This window comes from Giraffa tippelskirchi, chromosome 13, assembly GCF_054371585.1.
Source record: "Giraffa tippelskirchi isolate mGirTip1 chromosome 13, T2T-mGirTip1v1.2.pri, whole genome shotgun sequence".
Classification (NCBI taxonomy): Eukaryota; Metazoa; Chordata; class Mammalia; order Artiodactyla; family Giraffidae; genus Giraffa; species Giraffa tippelskirchi.
In genome coordinates this window covers 79705536-79721721 of record NC_137287.1, presented here as the reverse complement: position 1 = coordinate 79721721, position 16186 = coordinate 79705536, and the positions used below count along the sequence as shown (strand labels likewise).

The following is a 16186-nucleotide window of genomic DNA, read 5'->3' as shown; positions in this document are numbered from 1 at the left end:
GTCATTCGTGTTACCCCCAATTTTTCCTTTCTTCCAACCCTTCCTGACGAGCCCGAGTGGGAGCTCTGGGAAGCTTTAGTCTCCGGTTGTGACTGAAGAATCACGCACGGCCCCGCGTTATCCTCCCCCGCTTTCCGGAGTGTGCTTCATCCAGATTAAAACCAACTCTGGAAGGCTTGTTTAGGAATCACTTTCCTTTGTCAGGCGTGTAAACTGTTTCTGGCTGACATTCATTGCGGGCTGAGAAGCCGGGGCAGAGAGGAGGGTGGGTACCAGTCCCGGGAGTGTTCGGGGGCGGTGACCCGGGTTACCGGGGAGCGGTGTAGCCAGGTAGGGGAAGGCGGGAGTCCCCGGGTTCAGGTGCCGCGGCGTCGCTCCTCCCCTGGGCTCCGCAGCCCCGCGCAAAGGCCACCTTCGGACTCGGGACGCTCCGGAGTGTGAGCACTCTCAGCGAGTAATGTGATTCATCTTTATCTCCTAGAACCCGAGCCCTGCGGAGCTCCTGGCGGCCCGGTCCCAAGGCGCTGCGGCCGCGCCGCGCGCCCCTGCCTGCCTGCGCCATGAACACGATCGTCTTCAACAAGCTCAGCGGCGCGGTGCTTTTTGAGGACCGCGGGGCTCCGGAGAGGGATCGGGGCGGCCGGCCCTACGGCGGCGTCCTGGACAGTCCCCACGCTCGCCCCGAGATGGGCATTACGGACGGCCCGCCTCTCAAGGACAACCTGGGCCTGAGACACCGGAGGACCGGGTAAGCTCACCCTCCCGGGGGCTCTGCCGGCCGGCTGCCGGGAGAGGTGGGGACAGAGAGACGCGGGCGCGCTGGTGGCAACCCGGGCCTGCGGGTCAGGGGCCCAGAGTTTCCTGGGAGGACGGGTCTCCGCCACCCGGTTTCGCGCATTCTCATTTTAAGATACTAGTTCTAAGTCTGGACGGGGGGCGGGGTGGGGGGGATTCGTCAGAACAGCTCAAAAGAGGCTCGCTGGAAACGGAGGACACCTGAAAGTGCCCCTGAGTGCTCCGAAGCCTGGACCTCAGGGATGGGGGTGGGGGTGGGGGTGACTTGTCCCTCTCCAGACCGCGATGCAGCTGTGCGGCTGAGGATGAGGCAGAAAGGCCTGATCGGGATGCACGAGCACCGGGCAGGGTCAGGCAGTCGGGGCTCCCCAAGTCAGGCCAGCCCCGTGGGCTTCCCCATCTTGTGTCACGACAGGGCCTTGCATCGGCCAAGGTGTTGGGAAGGTTGGCTCTGCGCAGGACGCCCAGGATGCGCGCGCGGCTCGGCGGGGCCCGCCGCGAGCCCGGAGGGTGGGTGCCGCCGGCCTGGGTTTCGGTTTCGCGGGCTGAGGGCTGCGGGTGGGGTGGGAGGCGCGCAAGAGCTCGCAGGCCGCCAGCTGCTCCGGTGCAGAGGCCGTCTGCGGCCCCGCCACGTCCGGGCGACTCCGGGAGCGCCCCGCGGGGTGGGGCGGGGAGGGGGGGCGGCGGGCGGCCGTGCTGGCCGGTCCATCTGAGAGATTGCATCAGCTGCTTGTTCTGCGGCGTTGCCTGTTAGTGAAGTAGAGATCGGGTTTCGTCAAAATGTTACTACCAGTCCTCACGGATGGAATTGGATTTCAAAGAGTTTAAAGAGGCAAAAGCCCTGGAGGCTGCAGCGCAGGCGCGGGAGCTAGCGGAGCGGCCGGGACGCGCGGGCGGCGGCGCGGCGACCCCTCCCGGAGCTGCCGAGGAGCGCAGCGCCCAGCTCCCAGTCCCGCTCTCCCTCCTTGGAAAAAAACTCTTCCTGAGGTCTTTTTACTTTAGCCGGTGGGACAGACCTGTCCATACTTTTAAGCTCTTCCTTATGTTGTGAAAAGTCCCCAACAGTGTTTTGGGTTATTTGTTTGGTTTTTTCCGGCCCGCTCTCCCTCCTTGGAAAAAAACTCTTCCTGAGGTCTTTTTACTTTAGCCGGTGGGACAGACCTGTCCATACTTTTAAGCTCTTCCTTATGTTGTGAAAAGTCCCCAACAGTGTTTTGGGTTATTTGTTTGGTTTTTTCCGGTTCAGCATCTTTCCTCCACAAACCCTTTCTTGGACAGTTTCCCCTTTACCCAGAGGATCCAAGGATACAGGGAGAGTTTGCAGAGGAACCAAGGCAGGGCGGCCATCACCCCCTCGCTTTACTCCCACTGTCCAGTGGCGACCTTTGACCACAGGCAACGGGAAGCCCCAGCGGCCGGCTTGAGTCCCTGAAAGAAAGTTCTTGGAGAGTGTACACGGCCCGCGAGGCCAGGGCCCCTGGCGGGGACAGCCCTGCTGCGCAGACCTGACCACCTAACCCTCCGGCCTCTGGCTTCAGGATCTTCCCCTCCTTTCAGTATAAAGCTGGTGGCCTTGTCCTGTGACTCCCAGGCCATCCGCGCCCTGGCACCGCCAATGCCTCCTCCACGTCCGCGCGCGCGGGACAGGGGTCCACGCAGGCTGAGACGCGTGCAGACGCGACCCCCGGGGTCGCGGAGGAGGGCGCGGCTCACGGCCCCGTCCTCTCCCGCTATCCCAGGGCCCGGCAGAACGGCGGGAAGGTGCGGCACAAGCGACAGGCCCTGCAGGACATGGCGCGGCCCCTGAAGCAGTGGTTGTATAAGCACCGCGACAACCCGTATCCCACCAAGACCGAGAAGATTCTCCTGGCGCTCGGCTCGCAGATGACGCTCGTGCAGGTAATCGGGGCCACGAGCTCCTGCCCCTCTCTTGGTGAGGCCGGGGGCGCAGGCCGCCGTTCTCCTTTGCGCTGCTGGGAAAGGACGGGCCGAGACCGGCGGTCTGGATGCTCCTCCGGCCTGTAGATGATGCGAGGCGGGCGCAGGGCAGAGTTCTGATGCCCGGAAGAGTCTCCGGGTTTCCTCCCATCTTATTTCAGTTTGGTCCAGGAGGGATTGTGTGGTGTTCGTTAAGGAGGGCAGTGAAAAGTCAAGTGCAGACTTATGAGAAGGTGTCTGGATTCTATACAAGTATAGATGGCTACGGATGGGACTACCCCCGCGGTGATTTTCAAACTTGTGTACGCATCAGACTCACCAGGAGGACTTGTTAAGACACGCATTGCTGCGCCCCACCTGGAGTTTGTAGTAGTCCTTGGGCGAGGACGATAATTTGCATTCTAACAAGTTCTTGGGGTAATGCTGAAGCTGCTGGCCCAACACCACGCTTTGAAAACCAGGCAGAAAGACACCCCACATCAGGGCCCCATGTTAAAGGTCAAGTACAGGACAACTTTTAAATTAACCGTTCCTGACAGAGCTTAGGAGATAGATTGGAAAGGCAAGAAGTGGGTTTGGGATTTTCTTTTCTTTTTCTTCTTTTTAAATAAATGGCACCAGGGCATTAGCTAGAATCCACAGTTTTGCAGCTGTTTATCTTTCTACTCAGGCTAAGAAGAGGCAGATTTCAAATGGTAGGGTTACTTGGTCAAGTATAGAGAAATGATGTGAGTTTGTTGCCAATCTAGTGAATTACATTTGACAAGTTTTTCCCCTCCATAACTGTATCACAAGCTTGGGTGACATAGGTAGAGCACTTATCAGCATTTTGGAGATGATGTAATCAAGGCAGGAAGAAGTTGTGTTCCGAGGGGTAAGGAAGGCCTGGAAATAATGTAATTCTATATCAAATGCTCTTTCCATCACACAAGTTTTCTTTCATAAATGTAGTACGGTAAACTTTTATGCATCAAACAAAGCATTTAACTGAGGAAAAGAGAAGGAGGAGGCGCTAAATGAGCCAAGAAATCTCATGCATTATAGTAGCACTGCATCACTGCATCGTGAAATTTTGGTCATTCCGTGAAAGTTATAGTGAGAACCCCCAAATAAAAGGGAATATTGAATTATTAGGTAACAAAGATTTCTTTCCAGAGTGTAAGATTGTCCTTTTAGGAATTACTAGAAAGTTTGACAAAGCATGAAAATTGACTTGTATTCAGCCTTATTAAAACTGTAATACGCATTTTCTGCTTATTTTCAGAATATGATTGTAGAGAAAAACATCTGTTTTGCTTTATATTAACAGGCAATAGTATTAATAGTGATTTGCTGCAGCACTGGAGGGGAAAATTAATTTAGTGTTCTTGGCTTAATATCTGTTTAACATAAAACTATGATTTTCAAAACTATGATTTTTTTATTTTAACATAAACTAGTGATGTTCAAAATTAGTTTTCAAATAAATTATTCCAATCAGAAAAACTTGACTTAAGAAAACAAATGCATGTGTTCAGATTTCAGTTTAAACTGGTATGCTATTTATTTTGAAAATACACTACTTTATAGAGTTGTATGAATATTTCACTCTGATGTCAACAGTAGAGCATTAGATTATTGATTATATAGTTCCATATTTAATACTTGCCATTCTTTCAGACAGAAAGCAAAAAATGTTTATGACATATTTAGGACAATTTTAAACATGAAATGTATTTGTCATTAGCAGAGACATTTGAATTTTTATGTGCAATAGTTTTTTGAGCTGCAATAGAAATAGTTATTTTTAATACAAAATGAAAGTGTTTTCTACCTGAAATGGTCATTCAAATGCAGTTAACAATTCTTTTTGTGTTAAGATCTTGGTAAAACTATTGCATTTTTCTAATTTACATGAAGTTTTTATTCATGTATGAAAAATTTTGCTATTATTTTTTCTATTACACTATAGTCTTCAGAAAATAAAATGCACACAAATATATAATTTTTAAATGGGGCAGAGGTACTTGTTCATAATTATAATTGATACCCATTTAATGATTTCCAAATTTTATAGTAAATGAAGTTGATTTCTAGAACATTAAAGTGATAAATGAAAAAATTCAAAATGTATAGAATGACCAAGGCACCCTTATATAGCATTCAGTTTGGATCTAGTTATTCTCAATTAGGCACAATGGAATGTCTATTGAAGAAAATATATATATTTATGAATATAAGGAGTTTGTATAAGTCAGACATGTATTAAACATCCAAAGCAAATTTTGACTCTGTGGAAACCAAATAAATTATGTCAATGCCTTTTACTTCTGGGGGAAAAATGTCAAGCTGTGATCTGAATAAAGCTTTTTGAGCCCTAGAAATTAGACTTCTGTTTCAGGAGTCAAGTTCTCCCATTGAATCAATTTATCCTATTCATTCAGCCTTCTTGACAAGAGTGATCATGTCTTATCCATCTTCATCTTCCCATTTCACCCCAGTCCAGTACTTTCCATGTAGTAAACTCTTCATATGTGTTTGAATAGGTTTTAATTGGGGAATACCGCCAGAATCACTATGTGACTTGCCCAGACATATTTCTGAAAACTGGAGAATGTCTTGCGATCAGAGGAAGATATTCTGGTTTGAAAATTTATCTCATAGTAGGAAATACATGGAGAGCAGCAGAAAATGAATTATCTTTAATGACACATGTTAGTTCTACAGAACAAGCCTGTAACTGATGTTATTTTTGGTTTATCTAGAAATATGTCATATTTTATGTCTATAGACAAATATGGAATATTTCCTTTATTTCTGGCTCCAGACTGTATTTTTTGTTTATTATAATACTTTTTGTCTCTGCTTCTCATAATTTATATTAAGTTGTCAGCATAGTTATTTATTCATTAACTACAAGAGTGTCATATTTTTTAAAATTTCTTTTACACTTAATATTTCCCTTTGGGTTGTGTGGTCAAACTCTCAAACTTTTCATAAGAAGTGCTTTTGCCTTATTTTGCTACTCTGAAGGGTATAACACCTGGTTGGTCATCTCCATTAAGCTTAGAAACAAAAAGCTGAAACTTTAATGGAGGGAATGTTTTAGGATCACATAAGTTACTTTTTCTGATAAATGGAAGCTCTAAAGGACATTAAACAAGACTACATTTTGTTCATCCCTGGAAAATGAAGCAGAGAGAGGTATTTATGCAAACTTCATCTTTTTCTACCCACTAGACTTGGCAAGTTGTCTTAATTAGTTATAACTGTTTGCATTATTAATCTGCCATCTTCCTAATAAGATATAAGGATTTTTATAAAAATTAACAGGAAGATGATTTGTCTGCGTATTTTGACGTTAACGGTACTTCCCTGGTGGCTCAGACGGTAAAGGGTTTGCCTGCAATGCGGGAGACCCGGGTTTGATCCCTGGGTCGGGAAGATCCCCTGGAGAAGGAAATGGCAACCCACTCCAGTACTCTTGCCTGGAGAATCCCATGGATGGAGGACCCTGGTGGGCTATAGTCCAGGGGGTCGCAAAGAGTCGGACACGACTGAGCAACTTCACTTTGACTTTAACCAACCAAACCAATTCCATTGCACTTATTTCCTATGACTGACCGTTGTTCAAGCATTGTAAAAATACACTCTCTACTCTCAAAATATAAACAACTTTATTGTGGAATGACAAGTATATGATTGGGGTTTTGTGTTATTGTAGGATATGGAGCTTACCCAGGCAATAACTGACTCTCAAGAAGTTTTTCAAAGAAAGGCAGATGGGGGCTGTACCTGGTTTCAATATTTCCCATTGCTTATGCATGTATATTTAAAAAAATTTTTTTCTGCATTATAAGAGTGAAATGATGGTTTTTTTTTTTTCAGATTACAATACAGAGTGCAATGCAAGTAGAGTTTGAGACTGTATTTAGTGGTTTGATGTTAATGCTCCCTTCACTTAAGCAAAGTGAAGTGAAGTGAAAGTTGCTCAGTCATGTCTGATTCTTTGTGACCCCATGACCTCTACAGTCCATGGAATTCTCCAGGCCAGAATACCGGGGTGGATAGCCTTTCCCTCCTCCAGGGGCTCTTCCCAACACAGCGAGAGAGAACTCAGGTCTCCCGCATTGAAGGTGGATTCTTTACCAGCTGAGCCACAAGGGAAGCCCAGCAATACTGGAGTGGGTAGCCTATCCCTTCTCCAGCGGATCTTCCTGACCCAGGAATTGAACCAGGGACTCCTGCATTGCAGGGAGATTCTTTACCAACTGAGCTATCAGGGAAGCCATACACGTGTAGTAGATGTTCCAAATTCCTGTCATATAGCCATGTATCATTTGGTGAAATCTGTTATATTGCAAGATTTTGCCTCCGTGTTGACATAGCTTTTGCTTAGTATTGAATGTGTCTGCTGAGATATGTGTGCAGTTATCAACTGCAAGGCTTACGGCTACTGTTAAATTTTCAACCAAATCTCAGATTGGTCCTGCATTCTTTTTTTTGGACATTCTGGCTCTTTGTTGCTATGCATGGGCTTTCTCTAGTTGTGGTGAGCGGGAGCTAGTCTCTATTTGTGGTGCACAGGCTTCTCTTTACAGTGGTTTCTCTAGTTTCAGAGCACAGACTCTAGGGTACTCTGGCTTCAGTAGTTGCCATGCATGGTCTTAGTTACCTTGAGGCAAGTGGGATCTTCCTGGACCAGGGATCGAACCCACGTGCCCTGTGTTGGCAGGCAGATTTCTTAACCACTGGACCACCAGGGAGGTCCTCTTCTGTGTTATTTTAAGTGTTAAACTACATGATGTAGAAATGAGTTGTTCAATATTTCAGTAGAGCAACTGAGTATAAGTTAATTCTGTGCGTTCAAAGGTAGACAGATACCAGAATATCCCCTTGGGTTTACCATAATGATTGCTCTGCCAATATGAATGTAAACACTTTGGTTAGAGTAGGATGAAAATGACTTAGTTTTTCTTCCAGCTTCTAGATATTTGGTTCTCTAAGCTTTCCCTATAAAATACAGTGTTTTTTAAAGCTCTAAGTTTGACATTAAAATGCTGTTGCAGCACCTATCCTTCGTAAGGAGGCTTGTTGCATGTAAAATAGAATTTCAAGAGAATTTGAATGATAACCTGAAGGAATCCATAGAAAGTTAAAGGTGGCAAATTTGAACTGGTGTTTTTACCTTCAGTGAAACAGAGGGCCTTTGCACCAATTAATCAGGAAAAAACTTGCGAAATGATACTTATGCAGATTTGTTCACCACCTGTCATCTGCTGTTTGCATGACTTAACACAGGAAGATATTAAACACCCCCAACTATATACAGCCATTAAGGCTATACTGTAAATTTCTGATAATAAAACATTGGCAGAGTAAATGTGTTAGTAGTAGATTGGGTGCCAGTCAGACTTCTGAAATCAGTTTAGAAAGAACCTATTAGACACCAGCAAACCTTTATGGAAAATCTTCTGGTGTATCGTTAATATACTCTGGTAAGAACTATGAATATGTAAAACATAAAAAAAAAAATGTGACTCCTATATATGAAAAGCTAGCCAATCCCACCATGACATTTAAAGGTTCCTATTTTTGTACGTTAGAATTGTAAGTGTATTAATTTTTTTAAATAAGTCCATTGCATTTTAATAAAACTATGAAGAGTTTCATAAGAATTAGATTTTACACTATGTGGTACAATGTGTTGGTTGTATTAAGAGTTAAGGTCAGTTAAGATTTAAGATTAGCCTCTGAATTATATGGTGTTTAGTAGAGAAAGTAACAAAAAATTTCTGGAGTTGGAATCTTTTAAGTGTAAGTCACATGGCATAGGGGAAGTTGCAGGCTGTTCTGTGTGTGAGAGGAGCAGAGAAGGACATTAAGCACCCCTCTGTGATTGCTGAAGAAGTGGTGGTCAAGGGCAGAAGGTAGGTTGGTACCAACCATAAAGGAGATGGATTAATACTTGTGTAGGAGAGTGTGGACAATAATTCGCAGGTTTTAATTTTCGGAGCTGGCAAGGATGTCAGGAACCATGAACTTCTGAAAAGTTGAGTGACTTATTTAAACTCACACAGCCTGTTTTTGGCAAACTCAAAAGAGGAAACCGGGTCTCTTTCTGTTACACCACAGTTGGAGGATAATAGGACATGAATGAGGATTTGAAGATGTTAAGTAATTAAATCATAACAGTGCATCATCACTTGAATTGGATGGCGGTTGTTAAGATCCAGTCACGTGGGCAGAAAGAAAGATAAGAAAGTTCAAAAAATAATGTTTTAAATGTTCCAGTTAGTACTGACCTGGACATGGATGAACATTTTAGCCATGACTTGGAGAATAGAGAGAGGTTTGAGAAGAAATTGACCAGGCATTTCATGCCTCCATAGTGCATGGAGTGCATGGTTCACCCATGTGTCATAATTAATCTCTTCACTGCTAGTCCTTCTGTGTGTGTAGGGGACAAAGTTTATTCATTCCTAGCACTTAACACCATGGCATACAAGACCTTCTCAGTATGTATTTGTTGAATGAGTAGCCCCAGAAGTTTTCTGTTTGTAGAGGTTGAAGGAGATGAAGAATTTGAAGTCAGGCTAAAACCATAGTAATAATAGCACAGTTTGGCAGGAAGAGTGGTTGGTGGTGTCTAAGGCTTCTGAAATGCCATGCTGAGGTATTACACCACTGCTCATAAATTTGAGGACAGTCATTATTGCTTAAGACACAAAGGTAGGTTAATGTTGAACATATGTATATTATATATGAATTGAATATATATATTATGTATGATATGGTTTGTGTGTATATAAACTGGGATAGACTACCTTGTTTTATCCATGGGGGAAAAAAGAAAAATAAGTTATAGATTTTTTCTGAAGTAGGATTCACCACAGTTTCATTCAATAATTAAGGCTTGAGTAATGTGCAAAAAAAAAAAAAAAATGTGTATTTATAGACTAAATGTAAAAAAAAAAAAAAGAAATTCCAGAAAAAGTACCACCACACAAACCATTAATATACCACACAAACCATTAATATACTGTAGGGTCATGTTATAGAAAAAGTTGACAGAAAGACATAATCTTCTTCCCACATTTCATCCTTTTAAAGGCAAATATTGGCCTTTCAGGTTTTTAATATCTATATATTTGGATTTTGGAACATGATATTTAAAAAGAAATGTCAAGTGTCATTTTAGCCTCTAGAAATTGTGTCCAATTCTTTGCGACCCCATGGACCATTGTCTGCCAGGTTCCTCTGTCCATGGGATTTTCTAGGCAAGAATACCAGAGTGGGTAACCATTCCCTTCTCAGGGGATCTTCCCGACCCAGGGATCGAACCCAGGTCTCCTTCATTGCAGGCAGATTCTTTACCATCTGAGCCACCAGGGAAGCCCTCCAGAAATCCAGCAGCACCTTAAACAAAAACAATGGGACTAACTTTGTTTTGCAGTATTCATTTCTTTGCCATCACCTATTTAGAAGTACTTAATTTTTAGGTTAAAGCTGGGTGCTATTTGGCTTTTTCTTTCTCTACTTGTCTGATTGCTCTATCTCTGCTTTGCCAGCTGCTGCCTCCTTAACTGCTAGAGGTTTCCAGAGTTTGTTCCTTGACTGTCTTTTCATTCTACCTAATGTCACAACCTCAGCTCTCACTTCTGTGCATTTGACCCAAATCTGACCTTCCTTGTCCTTGAATCTCAGATGGCCTTTTATTTTCTCACTGTGCGTTTCACCTGTATGCTTTTCTGGTACCTCAAACTGAACGTTCCCAGACCAAACTCATCATTTCACCCTCAAACAATTCTTTCTTCCTCAGAATGGCACTGTCTTCTCTTCTTACATAAGTTTGATAACTCAAGGGCATCTCTAATTCTTCCCTCTTCTCTACCTCCCATAATGTCTCTGTAATTTGATTTCTGTTGCTCCAAGTCTGTACTGGAAACACACTTCCCCCGCCCCCACATTATCTCTGACATATTCCTTCATGAATTCTTGAGTCACATGAAACTAACCCCTCCTTTTGTTTCACTGCTGTAACATTTTATTTTAATGCATCTTAAGCCATTTATCACCTTCTTTCCTATATTAGAATTGTTTTTTTGAATTATAGTTGATTTACAATGTGTTAATTACTGCTGTACACCAAAGTGATTCCATTATAGACATATATATATGAATTCTGTTTATATGTTACAGACATGTATATATGTGTTCTGTTTATATGTTATAGACATATATGTATTCCGTTTAGACATATATATATGTATTCCTTGATTCTGTTTTTATTTCATTGTTTGGTTCACTTGTGTCATGTTTTGGGTTCCACATATAAGTGATATCATTTTCTGACTTGCTTCACTTAGTTTGATAATCTCTAGGTCCATCCATGTGGCTGCAAATGCCATTTTTCTTTTTTATGGCTGAGTAATATTCCATTGTGTATATGTACCATATCTTCCTTATCCATTTCTCTGTTGATGGACATTGAAGTTGCTTCCATGTCTTGGCAGTGGTGAATAGATTTTAGAATTATTTGTGTATTCTCCTACTTCTCTTACTAGCCTCAAAATTTTAGGGCAAAGTCCTTTAATATTTTTTTATTCCCAGGATACAGTTAGTGCTCAGTCTGTATAGTAAGGGCTCAGCACATTTGTTTAATGAATGAATGAACAGATATGAATTCCAGTACTGTTATGTCTGAGAATATGTAATGATCAGAGATTATGAGAGAGGCTTAGGTCCTTTCTGGGAAAGTAACTGTATGATGGATAATTTTTTATGTTGTGTTAACTGAGAAATAAAACCTTTTTAGGTGTCAAATTGGTTTGCTAATGCAAGACGTCGGCTTAAGAATACTGTTCGACAGCCAGATTTAAGCTGGGCGTTAAGAATAAAGTTATACAACAAGTATGTTCAAGGGAATGCTGAGCGGCTCAGTGTGAGCAGTGATGACTCCTGTTCTGAAGGTTTGTTAATATTTTTATCTTGCTTTCTTTACTCTGCCTCTGTAAGGAGACATTCACCTCAATTCCTATTTCTAAGGTCGATCCCACAAAACATAATGCTGTCATAATGGTTCTTTTTTATTGTACAAGGTAACTTGACTTTTATAATACTATAAATGACCAACCAGATTGTGGCTGTTTCCTCTTGTTCATAGATTTATCATGTGTCAGAATAACATTTTCTGTGAAGTTTATTAACATTAAAATACCAAAGGGAGAAATTACTTGGATTCCTGCTTTTCTTTGCCTAAAAATTAATCTTAAATATCAAAGATAACTTTACACACTTTAAATATTCTTCCTATATGTATATTTTAAATCATTAAATATAACAATTGGGTGTCTGGGGAAAAGTACATGTAAGAACTACCTAGTGGTATTTTCCTTCTTAGATGGAGAAAACCCTCCACGAAACCACATGAATGACGGAGGCTATAATAATCCAGTTCACCATCCCGTGATTAAAAGTGAGAGCTCAGTCATAAAGGCTGGAGTACGGCCAGAGTCACGAGCCAGTGAGGACTACGTATCGCCCCCCAAATACAAGAGCAGCTTGTTGAATCGTTACCTTAACGACTCTTTGAGACACGTCATGGTCACAAATGCGGCCATGATGGGAAAGACAAGGCAAAGAAACCATTCGGGATCTTTTAGTTCCAATGAGTTTGAGGAGGAGTTGGTATCTCCCTCGTCGTCAGAAACAGAAGGCAACTTTGTCTATCGCACAGGTAAGTCTGTGCTTTTCGTGATAACCTTTTTTAAACAGAATGAAGGCTGCAGCAGAGGGCTTTCTTTCTACAGGTGTCAAGATATAATTTTTATAGCCTGCACATCAGATTTGCACATATGGCCCATAATTCAATTTGAAAGCTTTCATTTTGTTCGTCGTTAGCAGATAACGTTTGTTAGGAGATGATGGTCGACTGGGAAGTTTTCATCCTCAATGAAGATCTTCAATCTTAGCAATAAATATACTTAGAGAAGATAAATGTTGGCTTTAAGAATAAATTATAATGGAGGAATGTCCCAGATCATAACCAGCCATGCAAATATTTTGTATTCCATCTTTTCTCTTAAATTTTTTGATTGCTTATATTGATGGAAAATGAATATAAACTAGCATGGGTGGCGAGATGTTGGTGAAGGAAAAGTGGCTTAAATTGTTTTGGAAATCTTACTTTTATTTCTGAAAAACACAAGTAGAGCTGATAAATAGCTTTGAAATCTTTACTTTTAGTTCAGAAAAAATGAATCAATTTCCACCTGCCTTCAGCTTTCAGATGGAGTGGCAAGCTTGGTGAAGTTTTCTATCTTGACTTCAATTCCCCCAGAGCTTTGCCTGTAAAGAGACTTTGAACAAGTTTGCTTCAGGACAAAGGATTGTGTGTGTCCTACATCTGGTACAGGTAGAGTCCACGTCCTGAAAATGCCAGGCAGTAAGATTTAGAAATGTTACCCCGGGAATTAAGTTCAGGAGGCGTGGAGTCCAGCCATATTATGTCACAGATAAGAAAGCCCAGACAAAGAACAGATAGCTAGTGACTCCTCTATAGATCAGGAGTGCAGCTGAGCCTGCACCAGAGGTCCGAGGAATGTAATTACTGCTAGACTGATGTTACTGTTATTATTACACATGTTGTCACCAGTCACTAATTGAATATTTGTGATATACTAGGTTCTATGCTAAATACTATGCATGTACTACTACCCTGAGTCCTTATAATATCAAGAAGCTTGATATATAAACAATAGAGCTTTATAAAGACATTTAAAGTTGGTCTGCTGAATATATCCTTGAGGTTATTTAGTCATAAATCTGATTTTCTACAAATGTGTACAAGATACACTATCTATGAGGATTCGGAAGATGTCGCAATACATTTTTAATGACTTAATCTCAGTTTCTGTTTGTATCTCCAACTCCGACAATGAAAACATCTCCAGACACTCAGAAATACATAGGCTTGTAAGTAATAATTGTGTCTAGGAAGAAGTAAAACATACAATAAAAGATAATTTAGCCAAAAACAAAAAAGTTCAAACTATCTGTTAATACCTAACTGATGTGGCCAGACCAGAACTTGTAATTCAGAATATTTATTTTCAGAAAAAGGAAAAAAAAATCAAGTCATTCAAGTACAGATAATTGAAAAAGGAATAAACAGAAAACAAAAAATGGTAAATAAAGACTGAAAAACAGATAAATAAATCAAGAGTTGGCTCTTTGAAGTCAGTAGTAAAAGAAATAAGCAAAAATTAACTCAAATTAAAGTTGGAAGTGAGAAAGAGGATATAGCAATCAACATATTTTTGATTAAAATAATATTTTAAAAAATTATTATAAAGTACTATACACAATCATTTGACAGTATACCATATGCAAATATATAGATGAAGTGAATTGCTATTATCCACATGAATTGTTAATTCATAGTAAGAAAAGTTTTAAATGACTGCTAGTGCAGGAAAAATTAAGGTTTTTAGTAAACTCAGTTCCCAAATGCTTGATAAAGCCATTGGATTTCTTTTTCAAACTTTAAAGAAATAATTAATTCCTATGCTTTATATATGTTTCTGGAACATATAAAAACATGAGAAGTATCTCAGCTTTTAAAAATGTAAATGTTTTCCTAACCTCAAACCAGATTAAGACAGCATAAAGTAAAAATTTTTATTTGTGGTACTGATACTGAGTATGAAACAATGTGGGAAATATTGATAATCTAATGTTAGGTGGAAAAATTTTAATTGAGGATGCCCTGAATATGACAAATGTGTATGGACAAGACAAGAAAGATAAAAACAATAAAAATTACAGTTGAATGAGGTGGGGTAATTGAGATCTGTTGTTTAAAAATTTTTTTCTTTTTCTTGTAAATTTATGTTGCCCAGTAAAAACAAGGTCATGTGCCTGTGAAATTTCCCCAGTGTGTGTGGGTCTTCTGAAAATGCAAGCTCTTTTCAAAGGTGACAAAATGTAAAATCAGAGAGGGACTAACATCCTGTACAGTCGATGCTTTTCAAAGTGAAATAGCCTGGCCATTTATTTTTATTAAAGCATTCCAGATGCACTTGGTTCGGGTTATGGACTATTCATTTGCCAAATTCTATTTTTAAATAAAAACCTATCTTTTAGTTATGCAAGCAATGAGATCACAGCCTAGACACGTAAGCTCCTGGTTTCTTGTGCATGTGTATAAGCTTTAAAAGAACAGAATACAATTGTAGAGTTTGTGGATGGAAAATGAAGCAAGACTGGTTGGTCTAATACTGGTCTACTAAATTTCAGACCAAAACACCAGATGACTGTCTTCTGTGAAAACTGACAATGCTGCTGCAGTTGTAGCTGGGTTAGCAGTCATGCATGAGTAGTAGAACAGGGAATTTCAGTAAATACTTTCTGAGAAACTGCTTTGGTTTTCCCTGGCACACAAGCTTGTTCTGAATTTCTTCAGTTCTTTCTGATTATATCTTTTCTCCTCATCTAAACAGCAAACTTCTAAGACTGCTATTAAACACCCCTTCTCCCACCCTAGTTCTACAGGAGTAGATGACCTACTCAGAAGAGATCACCTTTAAATACAATATATTGGTTTATCTGTGCTTAGAAATTGTATCCATTTCTTCCACCCATTTTTGTAAGACAGCTGCAGTCTGATGATGCATTTCATTAAATATACGGAGGCAAAAAGCCAAGTGAAAGAAAGAGTTGGTTTTCGGAAGGCTAATCACTGAATTTCATTTCCCTTGTTAAATTTTAGGAAGGAGAAGTCTGGGAGATCATAAAGCAGTAGTCCTAATTGAATATATTACTAGACACCATCCAAGTAGATACAAACATGTTTTTTTTATTTTATTTTATGTAGATATTAAATATTTCTTTGTAATCTGCAATCTCCCACATCATGTAGGAAGAAAAGATATTCTTTTTTCAAGGGCATAGCAGGCTATCAATAAGTATTCTGATGGCTTCCCTGGTGACTCTGCTGGTAAAGAACCCGCCTGCCAATGCAGAAGACAAAAGACATGCGAGTTCAATCCCTGGGTTGGAAACGTCCCCTGGAGAAGGAAGTGGCAACCCACTCCAGTATTCTTGCCTGGAAAATTCCATGGACAGAGGAACCTGGTGGGCTATACAGTTCATGGGATCGCAAAGAGTCAGACATGACTGAGCACTCTCTCTCTCACACACACACACACACACACACACACAATTATTCTGACAGCAGCAATCATAAGAATTGATTAGAATTATTAAGGTTATTCCTTCTAAATAGAATTAAGTAATATGCAAGAAAATCTAATCATTCAGTCTCATCTCTTCAATGAAGTCATCTAAATTAAAATTACAGTCCTCTTCATCATGTTAGGTTAGTGTTAGTCGCTCAGTCGTGTCCAATTCTATGTAACCCCATGGACTGTAACCAGGCTCCTCTGTCCGTGGAATTCTCCAGGCAAGGATA

At 41.1% G+C, this 16186-nt stretch overlaps 1 protein-coding gene across 8 annotated transcripts in view; it reads left to right on the top strand.

Annotated features, from left to right (window-relative positions):
• The window catches only part of MKX (mohawk homeobox), a 70769-nt gene that overhangs the window by 1831 nt on the left and 52752 nt on the right, over positions 1 to 16186 (top strand). For 4 of the 8 annotated variants that reach the window (XM_081560903.1, XM_081560908.1, XM_081560904.1 and 1 more), the window contains exons 2-5: positions 482 to 748; positions 2535 to 2694; positions 11531 to 11684; positions 12116 to 12451. In XM_081560903.1, coding sequence (XP_081417029.1) covers positions 561 to 748; positions 2535 to 2694; positions 11531 to 11684; positions 12116 to 12451 — 838 coding nt within the window. In that variant the 5' untranslated portion in view covers positions 482 to 560. Of the gene's footprint in view, positions 1 to 481; positions 749 to 2534; positions 2695 to 11530; positions 11685 to 12115; positions 12452 to 12996; positions 13878 to 16186 lie in introns of those variants that run through there. The other 4 variants (XR_014074098.1, XR_014074099.1, XM_081560905.1 and 1 more) reach the window with 2 other exon arrangements.